The sequence below is a fragment of the Anolis carolinensis genome, unplaced genomic scaffold (genome assembly GCF_035594765.1).
Source record: "Anolis carolinensis isolate JA03-04 unplaced genomic scaffold, rAnoCar3.1.pri scaffold_14, whole genome shotgun sequence".
Taxonomy (NCBI): domain Eukaryota; kingdom Metazoa; phylum Chordata; class Lepidosauria; order Squamata; family Dactyloidae; genus Anolis; species Anolis carolinensis.
Window position 1 is genome coordinate 12,362,703 of NW_026943825.1, and position 22,230 is coordinate 12,384,932.

General features: G+C 41.7%; 1 protein-coding gene across 4 annotated transcripts in view; it reads left to right on the forward strand.

Annotated features, from left to right (window-relative positions):
- Nucleotides 1-22,004, forward strand: part of cers2 (ceramide synthase 2) — a 52,602-nt gene extending 30,598 nt beyond the window's left edge. For all 4 annotated transcript variants that reach the window (XM_062965432.1, XM_062965433.1, XM_062965434.1 and 1 more), the window contains exons 3-11: nt 7,031-7,148; nt 8,626-8,744; nt 10,263-10,320; nt 10,436-10,486; nt 11,518-11,610; nt 14,886-15,014; nt 16,607-16,713; nt 17,728-17,881; nt 19,311-22,004. In XM_062965432.1, the coding sequence (XP_062821502.1) occupies nt 7,031-7,148; nt 8,626-8,744; nt 10,263-10,320; nt 10,436-10,486; nt 11,518-11,610; nt 14,886-15,014; nt 16,607-16,713; nt 17,728-17,881; nt 19,311-19,463 (982 nt within the window). In that variant the 3' untranslated portion in view covers nt 19,464-22,004. The remainder of the gene's footprint in view (nt 1-7,030; nt 7,149-8,625; nt 8,745-10,262; nt 10,321-10,435; nt 10,487-11,517; nt 11,611-14,885; nt 15,015-16,606; nt 16,714-17,727; nt 17,882-19,310) is intronic.
- Nucleotides 22,005-22,230: the final 226 nt, after the last annotated feature.

Consider the following 22,230-nt stretch of genomic DNA (forward strand, 5'->3'; position numbering starts at 1 on the left):
GGGCTGCAAGGATCAGGCCTTCTGTCTCCTTCTTCAGGGTCCCATTCGTGAGCCAGAGCCAGGTCTTCTCTTTATCAGCTTTTCCTTCAAATTATTATTATTATTATTATTATTATTATTATTATTATTATTATTATTATTATTGTGTTGCTGTAAACCGTGAAAATGAATACAATCTGACTCCCAAGTATTCAAAAACACTAAAATATATAAGAATTACTGTGGTATAATAAAACACAACAATACAATCTCTAAAATCAGAACAGTAAACAAAGAACAACACTCTGAAAACAGGGCAATTCCACACAGGAAACAATCAGGGCCAGCTAATCAGGACCTTTCCGGTGCTAGTTCTGATTTCATTTTCATGCTGATGCTGCTAAAAGGATTCCAGCTGGACGGAAGACGAGGACAAAAACAATTTTTTCAAAAACGATGGCTTGAAATGTCTTTGACCAAAAGGCGAAAGTGGGTTCCGTGGGCACAATGGGGTCCTTGTGCCGGTCGACGGGCAACAAAACCACGTTATGTCATTGCCGTCCCAGGAAAAGCAAGGCCAAGCCCATCAGAAAGCCATTGTTTTGGGCGGCTGCAAAGAAGGAGACAGAGAGAGCTTTGTACCAGGGACATTGCAATATTATATTATACTAGCTGTGCCCGGCCACGTGTTGCTGTGGCGAAGTCTGGTGGCATGGGAAATAAAGTATTGAGAAATAAAATAAATGTAATAGTAACAATACTAGAGTAAAATAATAAATGTAATAATAAGAAGTAGTAGAGTAAAATAATAAATGTATTAATAATAATAAAAATAGATTAAAATAAATTTAATAGTAACAATACTAGAGTAAAATAATAAATGTAATAATAAGAAGTAATAGAGTAAAATAATAAATGTATTAATAATAATAAAAATAGATTAAAATAAATTTAATAGTAACAATACTAGAGTAAAATAATAAATGTAATAATAAGAAGTAGTAGAGTAAAATAATAAATGTATTAATAATAATAAAAATAGATTAAAATAAATTTAATAGTAACAATACTAGAGTAAAATAATAAATGTAATAATAAGAAGTAATAGAGTAAAATAATAAATGTATTAATAATAATAAAAATAGATTAAAATAAATTTAATAGTAACAATACTAGAGTAAAATAATAAATGTAATAATAAGAAGTAATAGAGTAAAATAATAAATGTATTAATAATAATAAAAATAGATTAAAATAAATTTAATAGTAACAATACTAGAGTAAAATAATAAATGTAATAATAAGAAGTAATAGAGTAAAATAATAAATGTATTAATAATAATAAAAATAGATTAAAATAAATTTAATAGTAACAATACTAGAGTAAAATAATAAATGTAATAATAAGAAGTAATAGAGTAAAATAATAAATGTATTAATAATAATAAAAATAGATTAAAATAAATGTAATAGTAACAATACTAGAGTAAAATAATAAATGTAATAATAAGAAGTAAAAGAGTAAAATAATAAATGTAATAATACCAATAATAATGCAGAAAAATAATAAATGTACCATATATTCTCAAGTATAAGCCGACCCGAATATAAACCAACCAGGACCCTCACCCGAGTATAAGCCGAGGGGGGCTTTTTCAGTCCTAAAAAAGGGCTGAAAAACTCGGCTTATACTCGAGTCTATACGGTAACTAAGATTTGTGTTAGGAAGTGATGGCGAGCATCGGACAAATCTGTGATTCTGAACTTATAAAAGTTATAAAAGTACTAGCTGTGCCCGGCCACGCGTTGCTGTGGCAAAGTATGGTGGTATGGGAAATAAAGTATCTTATATTATCTGCTTAGAACTGGATTATATAAGGCCCCTTCTACACAGCTGTATAAAATGCACACTGAAGTGGATTATATGACAGCGTGGACTCATGATAATCCAGTGCAAAGCAGATAATATAAGATTATAAATGGATTATATAGTGGTGTGGAAGGGCCTTGAGTCTGCACTGCCATATAATCCAGTTAAAATCAGATAATCTGATCTAACTCTGCCTGTCCCCTGGGCTGAGTGGGTTGCTAGGAGACCCAGTGGGCGGAGCTTAGCCTTCTAACTGGCAGCAAGTGGATAAAAACAATTATTCCTCTCCCTCTAATTAGGACTTTATTTTTCTTTTCTTTTTGTTGTATGAACGTAGAGGCATGGATGAGGGGTTGTGCTGCCAAGTTTAGTGTTTCTGGGATGAGTAGTTTTGTTGCTTTGTCCTAGGCCGAAATTTCATTAACCTTTTATATATATACTAGCTGTGCCCGGCCACGCGTTGCTGTGGCGAAGTCTGTTGGTATAGGAAATAAAGTATTGAGGAATTGGTGGTCGTTAAGGTAAAGGGTAAAAGTTTTCCCCTGACTCTGGGGGTTGGTGCTCATCTTCATTTCTAAGCCCAAGAGCCGGCGTTGTCCGTAGACTCCTCCAAAGTCATGTGGGATGACTGCATGGAGTGGCGTTACCTTCCTGCCGGAGCCGTACCTATTGATGCACTCACATTTGCATGCTTTTGAACTTCTGGGTTGGCAGAAGTTGGGGCTAACAGTGGAGGCTCTCTCCGCTCCCCCAATTCAAACCTGCAGCCTTTCGGTCCAGAAGTTCAGCAGCTCAACGCTTTAACATGCTGCGCCATCAGGGGATATTATTTCCTAAAGGTTGTGAATATACAATATTTCTTATTGGTTTTTTTTTTGTCTGTTGGAGGCAAGTATGAATGCTGCAATTAGGGAAAATGATTATCATGTAATGGCCTTGCAGCTTTAAAGCCTGGCTGTTTCCTCCCCGAGTGAATTTTTTGTTGGAAGGTGTTAGCTGGCCCTGATTGTTTCCTGTCTGGAATTCCCTTATTTTCAGAGTGGTGTTGTTTGTGATATTTTATGTGCTTCTACTGTCTGTGGCCCTGAGAAAACAGAGAATTTGACTTAGGTGATGGGAATACTTTGCTGGGAGGTGTTAGCTGGCCCTGATTGTTTCCTGTCTGGAATTCCCTTATTTTCAGAGTGGTGTTGTTTGCGATATTTTATGTGCTTCTACTGTCTGTGGCCCTGAGAAAACAGAGGATTTGACTTAGGTGATGGGAATACTTTGCTGGGAGGTGTTAGCTGGCCCTGATTGTTTCCTGTCTGGAATTCCCTTATTTTCAGAGTGGTGTTGTTTGTGATATTTTATGTGCTTCTACTGTCTGTGGCCCTGAGAAAACAGAGGATTTGACTTAGGTGATGGGAATACTTTGCTGGGAGATGTTAGCTGGCCCTGATTGTTTCCTGTCTGGAATTCCCTTGTTTTCAGAGTGGTGTTGTTTGCGATATTTTATGTGCTTCTACTGTCTGTGGCCCTGAGAAAACAGAGGATTTGCCACACTTTGATGATGGGAATACTTTGCTGGGAGGTGTTAGCTGGCCCTGATTGTTTCCTGTGTGGAATTCCCCTGTTTTCAGAGTGTTGTTCTTTATTTAGTGTTCTGATTTTAGAGATTGTATTGTTGTGTTTTATTATACCACAGTAATTTTTATATATTCTGATTTTAGTGTTTTTGAATACTTGGAGCCAGATTGTATTCATTTTCACGGTTGACCGCAACACAATAATAATAATAATGATAGTAATAATAATGACTTTGGTAATACACAGTGCTTCGCTGCCTTCTCAGCTTCCTTTCTGGAAGAATCCTTTTTTGGGAGGTGTTAGCTGGCCCTGATTGTTTCCTTGGAATTTCCAATTTCACTGCTTTATTTACTTTCTTTATTTCTTCATTTACTGTCCTGGTTTTAGAGATTATATTGTTCTGCATTATTCTATCCCAGAAATTATTTCATATCAAAGTAGAATCTCACTTATCCAACATTTGCTTATACAGTTCTGGATTATCCAACGCAGTCTGCCTTTTCATAATCAATGTTTTTGTAGTCGGTGTTTTAAATTTATTGTGATATTTTAGTGGTAAATTTGTAAATACAGTACAGTAAAGTCTCACTTATCCAACATAAACGGGCCGGCAGAACGTTGGATAAGCAAATATGTTGGATAATAAGGAGGCATTGAGGAAAAGCCTATTAAACATCAAATTAGGTTATGATTTTACAAATGAAACACCAAAACATCATGTTATACAACAAATTTGACAGAAAAAGTAGTTCAATATGCAGTAATGCTATGTAGTAATTACTGTATTTACGAATTTAGCACCAAAATATCACGATATATTGAAAACATTGACTACAAAAATGCGTTGGATAATCCAGAACATTGGATAAGCGAGTGTTGGATAAGTGAGACTCTACTGTAATTACTACATAACATTACTGTGCGTGGAACTACCTTTTCTGTCAAATTTGTTGTATAATATGGTGTTTTGGTGCTTAATTTGTATAACGATTACCTAATTTGATGTTTAATTGGCTTTTCCTGAATCCCTTCTTATTATCCAACATATTCACTTATCCTGCCGGCCTGTTTATGTTGGATAAGTGAGACTCTACTGTATATTTCTAATCTTATATTATCTGCTCAGAACTGGATTATCTGAGGCCCCTTCTTCACAGCTGTATAAAATGCACACTGAAGTGGATTATATGGCAGTGTGGACTCAGGATAATCCAGTTCAAAGCAGATAATATAAGATTATAAATGGGTTATATAGCTGTGTGGAAGGGCCTTGAGTCTACACTGCCATATAATCCAGTGCAAATTAGATAATCTGTGGAAGAAGCCTAAGTGAGGCCTACATCTGCCTGTCCCCTAACTGAACCCTGGCTGTCCTTTGGCTGAATTGGTTGCTAGGCGATCAAGTGGGCAGAGATTAGCCCTCTAAACTGGCAGCAATTGGATAAAAACAATTATTGCTCTCCCTCTAATTAGGACTTTATTTTTCTTGTCTTTTTGTTGTATCAACCCTGAGGCGTGGGTGATGGGTTGTGTTGTCAAATTTCGAGGTTGGGGGGCCTGTACTTTTGTTGTTTTTTGGGTCGCCGTGATGCCATCACTCTTTTATATATATAGACTAGCTTTGCCCGGCCACGTGTTGCTGTGGCTTATGGGAATCCTTTGTTGGCCAGGTGGAATAGCAGTGAATAGCCTTGCAGCCTCAAAGCCTGGCCATTTTCTGGAGTAGCTGTGAAGCCTGGCTCCTTCCTTAGTCGGGGAATCCTTGTTTGGCCAGCTTGATCTGCACTGAATAGTCTTGCAGCATAAAAGCCTGGCTGCTTTCTCCATAGGGCATCCTTGCTAGGCCAGGTTGAATGGGACTGAGTAGCCTCGTGGCTTCAAAACCTGAGAGTTTTCTTTCTAAGGGAAATCTTGGTTGGGCAGGTTGAACAGCACTGAATAGCCTTGCTGCTTGCAAGCCTGGCCGCTTTCTCCCTTGCGGAATCCTTGGTTGGTCAGTTTGAATAGCAATTAATAGTCTCAGTGCGGCAAGTATGAATGCTGCAATTAGCCACCTTGATTAGCATTGAATGGCCTTGCAGCTTCAAAGCCTGTTTGCTTCCTGCCTGGGAGAATCCTTGCTGGGAAGTATTAGCTGCCCTGATTGTTTCCCAATTTCCCTGCTTTCAGAGTGTTGCTCTTTATTTACTATCCTGGTTTTAGAGATTATATTGTTCTGTATTATTATACCACAGTAATTATTTTATCTTACAGTAGAGTCTCACTTATCCAATATTCGCTTATACAATGTTCTGGATTATCCAACGCAGTCAGTGTTTTTGTAGTCAATGTTTTATTTATTTATTTATTACAATATTTATATCCCGCCCTTCTCACCCAACAGGGGACTCAGGGCAGCTTACAATAAAACACATACCGGTATATAAAAATTGTGCAATACACTATAAATCAGTTAAAAAATTTTTTAACTTACATCGGACATTCATAAAACTCATTATAAAATACAGATAGGCATGTTCAAGTTTAAAGGACTGGGTCTGTCAATTGAGTTCCAGCGTACATAATGGTAATTAACGCTGCTAATTGTTATTTGAAAGCCTGGCCCCACAACCAAGTTTTCAATACATTGTGATGTTTTGGTGCTAAATTTGTAAATACAGTAATTACTACATAGCATCACTGCACATGGAACTACTTTTTCTGTCAAATTTGTTGTATAACATGTTTTGGTGCTTAATTTGTAAAATCATAACATAATTTGACATTTAGTAGACTTTTCCGTAATCCCTTCTTATTATCCAACATATTCGCTTATCCAACGTTCTGCCGGCCTGTTCATGTTGGATAAGTGAGACTCTACTGTATATTGATAATCTTATATTATCTGCTTAAAACTGAATTATATGAGGCCCCTTCTACACAGCTGTATAAAATGCACACTGAAGTGGATTATATGGCAGTGTAGACTCAAGATAATCCAGTTAAAAAGCAGATAATATAAGATTATAAATGGGTTATATAGCTGTGTGGAAGGGCCTTGAGTCTACACTGCCATATAATCCAGTGCAAATTAGATAATCTGTGGAAGAGGCCTAAGTGAGGCCTAACTCTGCCTGTCCCCTGGGCTGAGTCGATTGCTAGGAGACCAAGTGGGCGGAGCTTAGCCTTCTAACTGGCAGCAATTGGATAAAAACAATTATTCCTCTCCCTCTAATTAGGACTTTATTTTTCTTTTCTTTTTGTTGTATCAACCTAGAGCCGTGGATGATGGGTTGTGTTGTCAAATTTCGAGGTTGGGGGGCCTGTACTTTTGTTGTTTTGTCCGCTGCCGTGATGCCATCACTCTTTTATATATATAGAAGAAGATAGATTATTATATGGACTTCATTATTATTATTATTTATTTTATATTATAGATTATATTTACATTATGTTATTATATGGACATATTTTATTAGTATTCCTTAGTCACTGAATTTCAGCACTGTTTCTGCCACGTTTGAGTTCTAGGTGTTTTGGGAATAATCTCCTATATGCAAAATGCCAGAATAACTCAATTCGCTTGTCTTTCTTCCTTTCTTCCTTTCTTTCTTTCTTTCATTCTGTTTTCAGATACGTGGCCACTCCATTAGCCAGACTTTTGAATGTCAAGGAGAAAGTCCGGTTAAAAGCAACGCCGAATCCCATCTTAGAAAAACATTACATTTCTTCCTGCAAGCATCCCAAACAGGTAAAAAGAAATTATTATTATTATTATTATTATTATTATTATTATTATTATTATTATTATTATTTTATTATTAACCATATTATTATTATTTTGATATAATACAATAATAATAATAATAATAACAACAACTTTATTTTTGTACCCTGATATTATTATTGTTATTATTATTATTATTATTATTATTATTATTATTATTATTATTATTGTTGTTGTATGACACAGCAAACAAGATAGATATGCTGGATTTCGTATCACAAAATCACAAGTCGAACACTTCCCAAGTGTCTAGGACTGTGTGATGTATTTTCGGATGATGCGTGCAGATCCCAGTCGGGTGGCCTTTTGCAGTTGGCAGATCGTGATTTTGTCAATGTCTATTGTTTCCAAATGCCGGCTGAGATCTTTTGGCACGGCACCCAGTGTGCCCATCACCACCGGGACCACCTGCACTGGTTTCTGCCAGAGTCTTTGAAGTTCAATCTTGAGGTCCTGATAGCGGCTGAGTTCTTCCTGTTGTTTTTCGTCAATGCGACTGTCACCTGGGATGACGACATCAATGATCCAAACGTTTTTCTTTTCCACAACTGTGATGTCTGGTGTGTTGTGTTCCAGAACTTTGTCAGTCTGGATTCGGAAGTCCCACAGTATCTTTGCGTGCTCATTTTCCAATACTTTTGCAGGTTTGTGATCCCACCAGTTCTTTGCTGCTGGGAGGTGGTACTTGAGGCATAAGTTCCAAGGAATCATTTGGGCCACAGAGTTGTGCCTCTGTTTGTAGTCTGTCTGTGCGATTTTCTTACAGCAGCTGAGGATATGATCCATGGTTTCGTCAGCTTCCTTGTACAGTCTGCATTTTGGGTCATCAGCTGATTTTTCGATCTTGGCCTGAATGGCCTTTGTCCTGATGTCTTGCTCCTGGGCTGCAAGGATCAGGCCTTCTGTCTCCTTCTTCAGGGTCCCATTTGTGAGCCAGAGCCAGGTCTTCTCCTTATCAGCTTTTCCTTCAGTTTTGTCAAGGAACTTTCCATGCAGTGTTTTGTTGTGCCAGCTGTCAGCTCTAGTTTGTAGTGCGGTTTTCTTGTACTGGTTTGTTGTCTGCTGTGCTTTGAGGAGTTTCTGATTTTTGACTTCAATCAAAGCAGGTTCTTCACTTTGCCTTACATATTCTGCCAGGGCATGTTCTTCTTCTTTTTATTATCATCATTTATTATTATAATTATCATTTATTATTATTATTATCATTATTATCATTATTATTATGCACTCAGAAGAAAAAGGAATTTTATTACTATTGTATTATTATTATTATTACAGTTTGCACTCAGAAGAAAAAGGAACTATCCGTAAAGCACGCCTTCCAATAGTCACTCCGTTCCGGGTTTTAGTCCAAACTTTCATGGCGCCGTATCCGGATTGTGGCTGTCTCTGTGGCTTGCAATGGTTTTAATTCCCCGACTCGCTTCCGTTCCGTTTGCAGGCGGACATCGAGGCCCTTTCGAAGAAAAGCGGATGCTCCGCCCGGCAGGTCGAGCGCTGGTTCCGGCGCCGGCGCAACCAGGACCGGCCCAGTTTGCTGAAGAAATTCCGGGAAGCCAGGTAAGCGAGGCTGTACCACTTCCTGAGAGCAGGGTTATATCTATCCTAAATGAAGGACTATACCACTTTCCCAGTGGAAAGCTATACCACCTTCTGAATGTGGAGCTATATTTATTCTAAATGAGGGGCTATACCACTTTCCCAGTGGAGGACTATACCACCTTCTGAATGTGGAGCTTTATCTACTCTGAGTAGAGGACTATGCCACTTTCTGAGTGGAGGGCTGTACCTCTTTTGAGTGTGGAGCCATATCTAATCTAAATGTAGGGCTATATCACTTTCTGAATACAGGGCTATACCACTTTCCCAGTGGAGGACTATACCACCTGCAGAATATATCTACTCTGAGTGGAGGACTATACCACTCACTGAGTGGAGGGCTATACCTCTTCTGGGTGTGGAGCTACATCTATTCTAAATTGGGGGCTATACCATGTTCCGAATGCAGAGCTATACCACTTTCCCAGTGGAGGACTATACCACCTTCTGAATGTAGAGCTATGTCTACTCTGAGTGGAGGACTATGCCACTTAGTGAGTGGAGGGCTATAACTCTTCTGAGTGTGGAGCTATGTCTAATCTGAGTGGAGGACTATACCACTTAGTGAGTGGAGGGCTATAACTCTTCTGAGTGTGGAGCTATGTCTACTTTGAGTGGAGGACTATACCACTTAGTGAGTGGAGGGCTATAACTCTTCTGAGTGTGGAGCTATGTCTAATCTGAGTGAAGGACTATACCACTTAGTGAGTGGAGGGCTATAACTCTTCTGAGTGTGGAGCTATGTCTACTCTGAGTGGAGGACTATGCCACTTAGTGAGTGTGGAGCCATATCTATTAGTGAGTGTGGAGCCATATCTTCTGAGTGTGGAGCCATATCTATTCTAAATGGGGGGCTATACCACTTTCTGAGTGGAAGGCTATAATACTTTTTGAGTGGGGGTTATACCACTTTCTGAGTGGAGAGCTATACCACTTTCTGAGTGGAGGGCTATAATACTTTTTGAGTGGGGGCTATACCACTTTCTGAGTGGAGAGCTATACCACTTTCTGAGTGCAGGAATGTACTTCTTTTGAGTGTGAGGGAAGGGACTGTGTCAGGGCTATACCACTTCTCAATGTGGTTGGAAGGCTGTGTTAGAGCCATTAGTGTGCTGTGGATGTAGGTCAAAGCCTTTCCATTTCTGAGTGGGGGGCTGTACCATTTATGGGTGCAGTTGAGATTGACACCCCGAATTAGGGCCGTACATTTTTGGGTGGACCCCATTGAGGACTGTACCACTTCTGGGGTTGGGACTATACCACTTTTCAGTGCAAAATAGAAATGTAGCGTTTGTAGAAGAAGACTTCTCCTTGACACGCTAGGTTGCTTTGCTTCTTTTGGTTGCAATAAAAACAAACTGGAGAGAGTGTGATGCACTGTTTCGAATGTATGAAACGAGGGGCATTCGGCACATGCCCGGTGGAACTCTTGACATACTCAGAAAAAAAAGTCCCCACCTTTTGTGCTTCCTTTTCCAGTTGGCGATTCACCTTTTACCTTATTGCTTTCATTGCTGGCATGGTTGTTATAGCAGATGTAAGTACCATCTCCCCGTTTTCCTTTAATGATGCTAATTTTTGAAAAAATTAGAATTTGGAAATTGACCCACGTTTGCTCTTCTTTGCTCCATCTTGGTGTCTTGTTCCTGCAGAAACCTTGGTTTTATGACCTCCGGAAAGTTTGGGAAGGCTATCCTATCCAGGTGAGTAGAAAAAAGTTAACCTCGATTGTTAATCTGATTTTCCTGGATTTTGTAAGAGAGGAGGGAGACGAGAGAGACGGAGTGGTTTGAATATTGAACAATGGCTTTGGAAACCTGGGTTCACATTTTGGTATTTGATCTTAGCCTTATCTGCACAGCGGAAGCGTGCTGGGCCCATAACCCTTGTTAGGAAATTGTTAAATTGAGACTCAATCACTTCTCCGTCTCAATTCCTCTCCTCCTCCGACGTTCTGAGCAGCCGTTCAGATGCTTGGAACTAAATTCAGACTTCCCATTTGTCAGCTGAAACCAGCGGCTTATATTTTATTGCAGTTCTGTCCAATATTTACATATTTTGCCGGAGCTTAGCATTTGTGCGTCCGACCTGCTTCAGAACACCACATGGGAAGCACTGTGTCACCTCCCACATTCCACTGCATGACGAATCTTCCACTGTTCCTCTCTAGCCATAAATCTCTACTCTATGCAGTTAACTCTTACATTCACAGATCTGCTTCATTGTCCAGGAGAAAGATATGAGATGTGCGGATACGGGGGTCTTACGTTGCAATTGGCCTTTGGTTTTTACATCCACCGATTCGACCATCCAAATCTTGAAAATATTTTTTTCAAAATCGAAAAAAATGAAAATCCTTGATAATGTTGTCTTATATTGTATATAAACGGGATGATGGATTTTGATGCTAGAACCAAATCCCGGCGAATCCCCAGGCCCTGATGGAAACTCATTTGCTCCTATATCATCATGGAATACAATCTCATTTTGGCCAATCACGTTTTGATCCCTCAAATAGTACACAATCTCATTTGCTTCAACATCGATAATACATATGATACAACTCCATTGTCCCATATCGCTCTCTTATGGGACGCAAGTGCTATTCCACATGATATGTATTAGAATATTGTCACAAATGCTTCTATTTTGGTGTGGGATAGATTCGAAGGCTGTATTGTTATCGCTGCTGTGGTTGCCGTGTTCATTCTTATTCTTCGCCTTCCTTTCCCAGACCATGTTGCCATCCCAGTACTGGTATTACATGATTGAGTTGTCCTTTTACTGGTCGCTCTTGTTCAGCATTGCCTCCGACGTGAAGCGCAAGGTGAGTGAGACAAGGCTAATTTTTCTTATATAGCGTGGGTTTGCATTTTGGCATGGTAGCAGTGCCCAGCAGCATTCATGCGACATCAAATTGTCCCTTTGGTTTGCGTTTTGGCACAGTAGCAGTGCCGAACGGCATTAACGCAATACCCTCTTTCCCGAAAATAAGACAGTGTCTTATATTAATTTTTGCTCCCAAAGATGCGCTAGTCCTACTTTCAGGGGATGTATTATTTTTCCACAAAGAGGAATTCAAATTTATGGTTGAATTTTTAAAAAATGAAAATTTATTATCTACTGTACAGTAGTTGTCATCACAAACCAGCGTAAACAAACTGTGAACACTTTTAAGAATTTCTATATTATATTTTATTGCTATACTGTTTTTAAATTACTGTTTTAAATTTATGTTCTTCTGTAAATTTATGTTGTTGTTGGGCTTGTCGCTGTGTACGCTGCCCTGAGTCCCTTCTGGGAGATGGAGGTGGATACAAGAATAAAGTTATTATTATATTATTATTATTTCTTGTTACTACCTTTATTTCCATGTACAACGATCTATGGTATGTACATTTATTGATCCTACATGCTTCCAAACAAAAACTTTTCTAGATCTTACTTTTGGGGATGGCCTTATATTTAGCAATTCAGCAAAACTTCTACTAGGTCTTATTTTCTGGGGATGTCTTATTTTCAGGGAAACGGGGTATCAAATTGTTCCTTTGGTTTGCATTTTGGCACAGTAGCAGTGCCGAACGGCATTCATGCGACATCAAATTATCTCTTTCGATTGCGTTTTGGCACAGTAGCAGTGCCGAACAGCATTACCGCGACATCAAATTGTCCGTTTGGTTTGCATTTTGGCACAGTAGCAGTGCGGAATGGCATTAACGCAACATCAAATTGTCCCTTTAGTTTGCGTTTTTGGCATGGTAGTAGTGCTGAACGGCATTCGTGTGACATCAAATTAGAATCATAGAATCATAGAATAGTAGAGTTGGAAGAGACCTCAAGGGCCATCTAGTCCAACCCCCCGCTAAGAAGCAGGAAATCGCATTCAAAGCACCCCCGACAGATGGCCATCCAGCCTCTGCTTAAAAGCCTCCAAAGAAGGAGCCTCCACCACGGCCCGGGGGAGAGAGTTCCACTGCCGAACAGCCCTCACAGTGAGGAAGTTCTTCCTGATGTTCAGGTGGAATCTCCTTTCCTGTAGTTTGAAGCCATTGTTCCGTGTCCTAGTCTGCAGGGCAGCAGAAAATAAGCTTGCTCCCTCCTCCCTATGACTTCCCCTCACATATTTGTACATGGCTATCATGTCTCCTCTCAGCCTTCTCTTCTGCAGGCTAAACATGCCCAGCTCTTTAAGCCTCTCCTCATAGGGCTTGTTCTCCAGACCCTTAATCATTTTAGTTGCCCTCCTCTGGACGCTTTCCAGCTTGTCAGCATCTCCCTTCATCTGCGGTGCCCAAAACTGGACACAGTATTCCAGGTGTGGTCTGACCAAGGCAGAATAGAGGGGAGCATGACTTCCCTGGATCTAGACGTTATTCCCCTATTGATGCAGGACAGAATCCCATTGGCTTTTTTAGCTGCCGCATCACATTGTAGGCTCATGTTCAACTTGTTGTCCACGAGGACTCCAAGGTCTTTTTCGCACACACTGCTGTCAAGCCAGGCGTCCCCCATTCTGTATCTTTGATTTCCATTTTTTCTGCCGAAGTGAAGTATCTTGCATTTGTCCCTGTTGAACTTCATTTTGTTAGTTTCGGCCCATCTCTCTAGTCTGTCAAGATCGTTTTGAATTCTGCTCCTGTCTTCTGGAGTGTTAGCTATCCCTCCGAGTTTGGTGTCATCTGCAAACTTGATGATCGTGCCTTCTAACCCTTCGTCTAAGTCGTTAATAAAGATGTTGAACAGAACCGGGCCCAGGACGGAGCCCTGCGGCACTCCACTTGTCACTTCTTTCCATGATGAAGACGACGCATTGGTGAGCACCCTTTGGGTTCGTTCGCTTAGCCAATTACAGATCCACCTAACCGTAGTTTTGTCTAGCCCACATTTTACTAGTTTGTTTGCCAGAAGGTCGTGGGGGACTTTGTCGAAGGCCTTACTGAAATCTAGATATGCTACATCCACGGCATTCCCTGTATCGACCCAACTCGTAACTCTATCGAAAAAAGAGATCAGATTAGTCTGGCATGACTTGTTTTTGGTAAATCCGTGTTGACTATTAGCAATGACCGCATTTGTTTCTAAGTGTTTGCAGACCACTTCCTTAATGATCTTTTCCAGAATCTTGCCTGGTATTGATGTGAGGCTGACCGGACGGTAATTGTTTGGGTCGTTCTTTTTTCCCTTCTTGAAGATAGGGACCACATTCGCCCTCCTCCAATCTGCTGGGACTTCTCCCGCTCTCCAAGAACTCTCGAAGATGATTGCCAGTGGTTCTGAAATAACTTCCGCTAGTTCCTTCAATACTCTTGGATGTAGCTGATCTGGCCCTGGGGACTTGAATTCGTTTAGAGTGGCCAGGTGTTCCTGGACAACTTGTTTCCCTATTTGGGGTTGGATTTCCCCCAATCCTTCGTCCATTCCATGTTGCTGAGGTTGAAGATGGCTTTCTTTTTGTGAGAAGACCGAGGCAAAGAAGGCATTAAGCAGTTCTGCCTTTTCCCTATCCCCTGTCACCATCACCCCATCTACTCCTTGCAGTGGCCCTATCGCCTCCTTTTTCTTCCTTTTTCTACCAACATAAGCAAAAAAACCTTTTTTGTTGTTTTTTATGTCCCTGGCAAGCCTGAGCTCATTTTGCGCTTTAGCCTTGCGAACCTTTTCCCTACAGGAGTTGGCTATACGTTTGAATTGTCCCTTTGGTTTGCGTTTTTGGTATGGCAGCTGTGCCGAACGGCATTCACGCAACATCAAATTGTCCCTTTGGTTTGCATTTTGGCACAGTAGCAGTACCGAATGGTATTAACGCAACATCAAATTGTCCCTTTGGTTTGCATTTTGGCACAGTAGCAGTACCGAATGGCATCAAGGCAACATCAAATTGTCCCTTTGGTTTGCGTTTTTGGCACGGTAGCGGTGCTGAACGGCATTAACACAACATCAAATTGTCCCTTTGGTTTGCGTTTTGCAACGGTAGCAATGCCAAACAGCATTAATGTGACACCATATTGCTCCTTTGGTGAAGCTGAACTTTGCCATTTTGACCTTCCAGATCATAGGTTTCCACTAGTGCTTTCCTTTATCTCCTTTTTCTTCTTGTGATAGGACTTCAAGGAGCAAGTCATCCACCACGTGGCCACCATCATCTTGATCAGTTTTTCCTGGTGCACGAACTACATCCGGGCTGGGACCCTCGTCATGGCTTTGCATGACTCTTCGGACTACCTGCTGGAGGTGAGGAAATGGATAGGAAGATAATGTAATGGGTTTACTTTAAGTGGGACTGTTGAGGGGCTGGAATATAGTTTGCAAAAAACATGCATGAATTCCTACGCACACTGCACATATATTTAGTTGTTGTGCAAAAAAAAATGAAATAATACAATAGGCTTCACTGTTATCCACACAAAATCTGCAAATGTATCTCTGATGGATACAGGGGTCACAATCTATGGATATGGATATGACATGACCAACGATCACCAAGGATTGTGTTGTTATAGCTGACGATGATGGGATATGTTGTCTGACGCATCCGGGTTTTTATTTATCATGTCAGAAGTGAATTGAGAATACAGTTATATAGAAAAACCATGAACTAAGCTAAACACTTGGCATTATATTTGATCAGATACTGGCTACTTGGAGTGGCTCTGGTGATGCTATAAGAATGTCTTCCATTGTGCATGTGGACTCGAAACCCTCTCTGATTGACTCGAAACCCTCTCTGAATGACTCGAAACCCTCTCTGAATGACTCGAAACCCTCTCTGAATGACTCGAAACCCTCTCTGAATGACTCGAAACCCTCTCTGAATGACTCGAAACCCTCTCTGAATGACTCGAAACCCTCTCTAATTGACTCGAAACCCTCTCTGAATGACTCGAAACCCTCTCTAATTGACTCGAAACCCTCTCTGATTGACTCCAAACCCTCTCTGATTGACTCCAAACCCTCTCTGAATGACTCGAAACCCTCTCTGACTCGAAACCCTCTCTGAATGACTCGAAACCCTCTCTGAATGACTCAAAACCCTCTCTAATTGACTCGAAACCCTCTCTGATTGACTCCAAACCCTCTCTGATTGACTCCAAACCCTCTCTGAATGACTCGAAACCCTCTCTGATTGACTCGAAACCCTCTCTGAATGACTCGAAACCCTCTCTGAATGACTCGAAACCCTCTCTGATTGACTCGAAACCCTCTCTGATTGACTCGAAACCCTCTCTGATTGACTCGAAACCCTCTCTGATTGTTGTCCTTTTACTGGTCACTCTTGTTCAGACTGTATTGTAGTAAGTGGTTTGCGCTTCACATTCGCATGTCGTGGACTCCACTTTGTGGCCCCATTTCTTAAGATTGGTTCTGTATCTCATGGTACCAGAGCACAATCTGTTCGGCACCTTCCAAGTTGCCCAGGAGGGAGACTCTCATCCAGTCTCAGCCATGGATGGAGGTTCCAGGTTTTAGCCTGCCACTTTTGGACTCTCACTTGCTGAGGTGTTCCTGCAAGTAGATCTTAGGAAGCTATTTCTTGATTTAAGGCATTGATGTGCTGGCTGATATCCGAACAAAACATCGGCCGGAGATGTCACTGCCTTTTTCATTAAAGGCTGCTACTTCCTGATGGATATTTTCCCTGTAATAGGCAGTAAGAGCACCTAAAGCTTCTGTAAGCTTCCGTTTTAAGCTCCCTGCTTGGGCGGTGATGGCATGATCGTCAGCATAGATGAAACTCTGTCCCTTCTGGCAGTGAGAAAATCGAATGTATACATTTTCATAATGGCATCTGAATGCTTCTTTTTTCTTTTTCTTTCCCTGGTCAGTCAGCAAAGATGTTCAATTACGCCGGTTGGAAGAACACTTGCAACAACATTTTCATTGTCTTCGCGATGGTCTTCATCTTCACTCGGCTCATCATTCTTCCTTTCTGGTGAGCAGCCAACGGGACCTTCTTTGGGTTTGAACATAAATCCCGGACGGGAAGGAAGTAGAAAGACAGCATATAGTGGGCTTCTTTGTGTAATGAAAATAATGGTACAAAACCTGGAGAGCTAGGATCCAAAGCAGGCATGAGCAAGCTTGGGCCGTCCGGATGTTTTGGACTCCAACTCCCACCATTCCTAACAGCCTCAGGCCTTTTCCTTTTCCTTTGGAGTCCAAAACGTCAGGAAAGGGTTAAATTGAGACACATTCACTTGAAGCTAGCTTTTCTCATATTTATTGAAGTAATTACAATATTTACATAGCTTTGCCGGAGCGTAACATCTAAGCATCCGACGAGATTGATGGCCACGAGTGAAGCTGACAGCTGAGAAGTGTGGATTTATTTCTGTGCGACAAAGCAGGCATGAGCAAGCTTGAGCCGTCCGGATGTTTTGGACTCCAACTCCCACCATTCCTAACAGCCTCAGGCCTTTTCCTTTTCCTTTTTGTGGAGTCCAAGATGTCAGGAAAGGGTTAAATTGAGACACATTCACTTGAAGCTAGCTTTTCTCATATTTATTGAAGTAATTACAATATTTACATAGCTTTGCCGGAGCGTAACATCTAAGCATCCGACGAAATTGATGGCCACGAATGAAGCTTGACAGCCCACCCGAATATAAGCCAACAAGGACCCTCACCCGAGTATAAGCCGAGGGAGTCCTAAAAAAGGGCTGAAAAACTCGGCTTATACTTGAGTATATACAGTATGTGGATTTCCAAGAAAGAACAGGAACAAAAACCTGGACTTTTGGTCCTTGTCATAAGCCCAGATGCCCACTTTTGGGTTCTGCAGATTTTCTGGAGCTCGACTCCCATCATCCCCAACCGTTGGCCATGGAGTCAGAGTCCAAAACATTCAAAGTCTAAAAGACCGAGAACCATCTGATTGTTTGGAAGCGGTTGATTTGTGTCCTCGTTCTGCAAGGGAGTCAATGCTCTCGCTCTCTCCTCTGCCTAGGATCCTTCATTGCACGATCGTCTACCCGCTGGACCACTACCCGCCTTTCTTCGGCTACTATTTCTTCAACCTCATGATGCTGATCCTCCAGTCCCTCCACATCTTTTGGGCGTTTCTCATTATCCGCATGGCCCAGAAGTTCATAACTGGAAAGGCAAGCTTCCAATGTTTTCGTGTCGCATGCTCTCTTAGTTCAGCGCAAGTTTTTTCGTTCGGGCGAAAGGGTTGGCAAGCATGAATGCGAAGCATCTTTTAAGAGTATTGGGCGAGACTTCTGTGCCGTAAAACACATGCTTTTGGCATCCTTTTAAATGAAAGCTGAGCTTTTCCAAACTACAGTAGAGTCTCACTTATCCAACATAAACGGGCCAGCAGAACGTTGGATAAGCTAATATGTTGGATAATAAGGAGGGATTAAGGAAAAGCCTATTAAACATCAAATTAGGTTATGATTTCACAAATTAAGCACCAAAACATCATGTTATACAACAAATTTGACAGAAAAAGTAGTTCAATAAGTAGTAATGCTATGTAGTAATTACTGTATTTACGAATTTAGCACCAAAATATCATGATGTATTGAAAACATTGACTACAAAAATTGTTGGATAATCCAGAACGTTGGATAAGTGAGACTCTACTGTGTATGTTATTTCCTGTATTTTATAGGCATTGTGGAAGAGGCCTAAGAGGAACCCTGCTTGTCTCCCGGGCGCCATTGTGGCTGAGGGGGTTGCTATGACATGAAAGGGGCAGGGCCTAAAGGGGGCGGGGCCTACCCTTCTGACTGGCAGACGGGGAGAACGGCTCTTCCTCGTCCTCTGTAATTTGGACTATTTTTCTAGGTTTTTTAATTGAAAGACACAGATTGGATGGCTATGTCTTTTGTGGCCAAATTTGGTGTGATTTGATTCTGTGGTTTTGTTGTTTACTCCATGGGAATAACACACATTACATTAATATATACATATATACCTATATACATACATACATACAATATATATCTTTTAGCTTTGGATATTATAGGAAAGAGTTAACACCCCCGTGGTTTTTCCTTTGCTGTCTCTGCTCTCGCTCAGAAAGTTTTGCCTTACTTTCTGTCCCTGTAATAATTGGATTCTGGAAAGAGCGTTGCTGTGTGTTTTCCGGGCTGCATGGCCATGTTCCAGAAGCATTCTCTCCTGATGTTTCGGCCACATCTGTGGCAGGCATCCTCAGAGGTTGTGAGGTATAAGAGGATGCCTGCCATAGATGTGGGTGAAACATCAGGAGGTAATACTTCTGGAACATGGCCAGACAGCCTGGAAAACACAAAGCAACCCCGTGATTCCAGCCATGGAAGCCTTCGACAACGGATTTTGGAAAATTTGGCTTGTTGTGGAAACAAGGACTGGAGATAAAGCTTTCCCCCATGATAATAACTCTTTCAGGAGTAGGTTTCCCTTACTTCCGAGGGATAGATTTCTCTCACCTTCTTATTTTCACAGCCTCGTTCGTAATCGTAAGTAATTCGTAAGCCAGATTTTATATTGATAAATACCTAAGAGTTTGCCTTGACGTTGTGTCCGGATCCTTTTGTGCAGGTGGTGGAGGATGAGCGCAGTGACCGGGACGAGACGGACAACTCCGACGAGGAAGACGAGAAGCCCGTCGCCGCTGCCGGTTCAGCCACCAAAAACGGCCCGCTGACCAACGGCCACCCCGTCTTGAACAATAACCACCGGAAAGTTGAATGATGATCCTTGGCGTTCGTTTCTATTCCTTGGGGAGGCGGCGGGGAGTTTTCTTCCCCGGTGCCGACTCTCCCGCCGTCTGCCGCGCGATGCACAAGCGGAGACTGCGTTGTTTTTGTTTTGTTTTTGAGGCCAAAACCAAAAAAAGAGAAAATACCCCCATGAACTTTCTACGAGAACATTTCCGAATTTCCTTCTCAAGTCTCGAATTGCTCGAGCCGTCATCTTCGAGGTGGATTCAGAAAAAAGGGGCGAATGCCTTATGGGACAATTGTACGCGATGGAACATAACTCCACCATAAGGCCTTTCCTCTGACCTTGAGACCCGGTTTCCTCCTCCTCCTCCTTTCTGCCGGACTTTTTGCCTTGTTCCCTTCCCTCCCTCCCTTCCCTTTCTTCCTGACCAAATTGCCTTAAAACTAACGTCGAATTGACGCCTGTCTTTCCTCTTCTGCTCACCAAATTAAGATCTAAGAAGCCGTAGGGCGGGAGAAGGTATAAACAGTCATTATTGATACGCTTTCGGGAAAAGAAGGCTCTTTGGCGAGTCCGCCTTTTCAAGCCGAAGTCCCCCTTCCTGTGCCAAAAGGTTTTTGAATCAAAAGTGTATCAGAGAGCCGAGTTTCCGCTCTCGATCTTCCCTCAGTGCCAGGAATTTTGCAAAACATACTTATAGATATATATCACAAGGAAAGCCTTGCAACTTGGGTCCAATTTCCACATTTCTTGGAGATGTTTCTTGGGGACCGGAGACGTTCGTATTCGGGGATCGGAGACGCTCGTGTTCGGGAATCGGAGACGCTCGTGTTCGGGGATCGGAGACGTTCGTGTTCGGGAATCGGAGACGCTCGTGTTCGGGAATCGGAGACGCTCGTGTTCGGGAATCGGAGACGCTCGTGTTCGGGAATCGGAGACGTTCGTGTTCGGGATTCGGAGACGTTCGTGTTCGGGAATCGGAGACGTTCGTGTTCGGGAATCGGAGACGTTCGTGTTCGGGAATCGGAGACGCTCGTGTTCGGGAATCGGAGACGTTCGTGTTCGGGAATCGGAGACGTTCGTGTTCGGGAATCGGAGACGCTCGTGTTCGGGAATCGGAGACGTTCGTGTTCGGGAATCGGAGACGCTCGTGTTCGGGAATCGGAGACGCTCGTGTTTGGGAATCGGAGACGTTCGTGTTCGGGAATCATTCGTATTCAGGAATTGGAGACGTAACCGGATCCTCCCGTTTCCATCTCTTTGCTCCGGATCCTTCGAACGGTGCCAGTTTTGGGAAAATGCAAAGACAAGACTTTGGAAACCCCCCGGCAAGGAGGAAGAAAAAGCCATAGTCGGTGCCGCTCGAAAGCCGCCAAATCCTCAAGCGGAGGAGGCCGAGTTATTCGTAGCTGCTGCACCAAATCGGTTACCTTTCTCTCTTTTCCTGCACAACAAAAAAGAGCACCTGGGTAATTTTATTCAAACTATCGATGCCTTGATCCCATAGGATTATCATACAAAGTATTTCACAAAGCGACGGGTTGATGAAGTGTTTGAGAAAGGGTTTGAAGGTGGGCACAAAGCCGTGGAACTGGAGACTGTTTGGTTATGTCTTTGAACCTTTTCACAAGATAATAGCGTTCAGAAAAAAGCCAGGTACAACTCTAAAGGATATACATACATACATACATGTTTATGTCAAAGTTGGTGGCTTCATTAAACAAAGGTCAAGGTTGCCATTGGTGGCAGCAAAACACTTCTACTTTTCGGCACAATTTCCTATATTTCATGGCCAAAATCACTAGATTGCTGTGTTTTTTGGGCTGTATGGCCCAATTGCAGAAGCATTCTCTCCTGACATTTTGCCCACACCTACGGCAGGCATCCTCAGAGGTTGTGAGGTTTTCCAAAGTTTCACAACCTCTGAGGATGCCTGGCGTAGATGTGGGTGAAATGGTGGAGAGAATGCTTCTGGAACGTGGCCATACCGCCCAAAAAACTCACAGCAATCCAGTGATTTCGGCACCATTTCCGTTCTGTTTTGAGCTTCTTCACCAGATCCTACTATTCCTATATTTTGGAATATATATTTTTCCTCCTCTTCCACCTTCCTCTTACATTTAAACCACCCCTTTTCCCATCTTATTAACTCCAAAACACTCAGTTTTCTGTGTATCACTTGGTTTTTCTCACTCTTTGGGGAACAAAGAACAATTTTCGGTATTTCTCCCTCTCCTTTTAATTTATTAGATAGCATTTTTGAGGACCATGATGATGATGATGATTATTTTTTTGCAAAACCAATAAAAACTAGAGGTCCAGACAGAACAGCTGTGGAATTGTATAGAAAAAAAAATTGACTCTCAATCGAAGGATCCAATGGCATTTTTGTGTGTGTTTTTGTCTGTTTCCGGCCCTGGGAAAGAGCGGGAGGGAAGGGTTTTAAAGGGGAAGAAGAAAGGACCATTCGACGATCTCCAGACCAAAAGGTGTTTTTTTAAGAAGAGAAAATTTAAATATATTATTAAAAGCCTAAATAAAACTAATAAAACTTCTGTTTAAAAAAAACGAGAAGTGTGTTGTCATTCATAGAATCCTGAGAGGAATTGGCTTGAACATTTGGGAGTAGTAGGTACTGGGATTTATAGTTCGTCTACAATGAATGAGCACTCCGAACCACACCGATGATTGACAAGGACCAAACTTGGCCCTCATGACCAACAGAACATATTGGACAAGTTTGGGGAAAAGGGAGTTGTAGTTCACCTGCATCCAGAGAAACAGCGACCCCCAC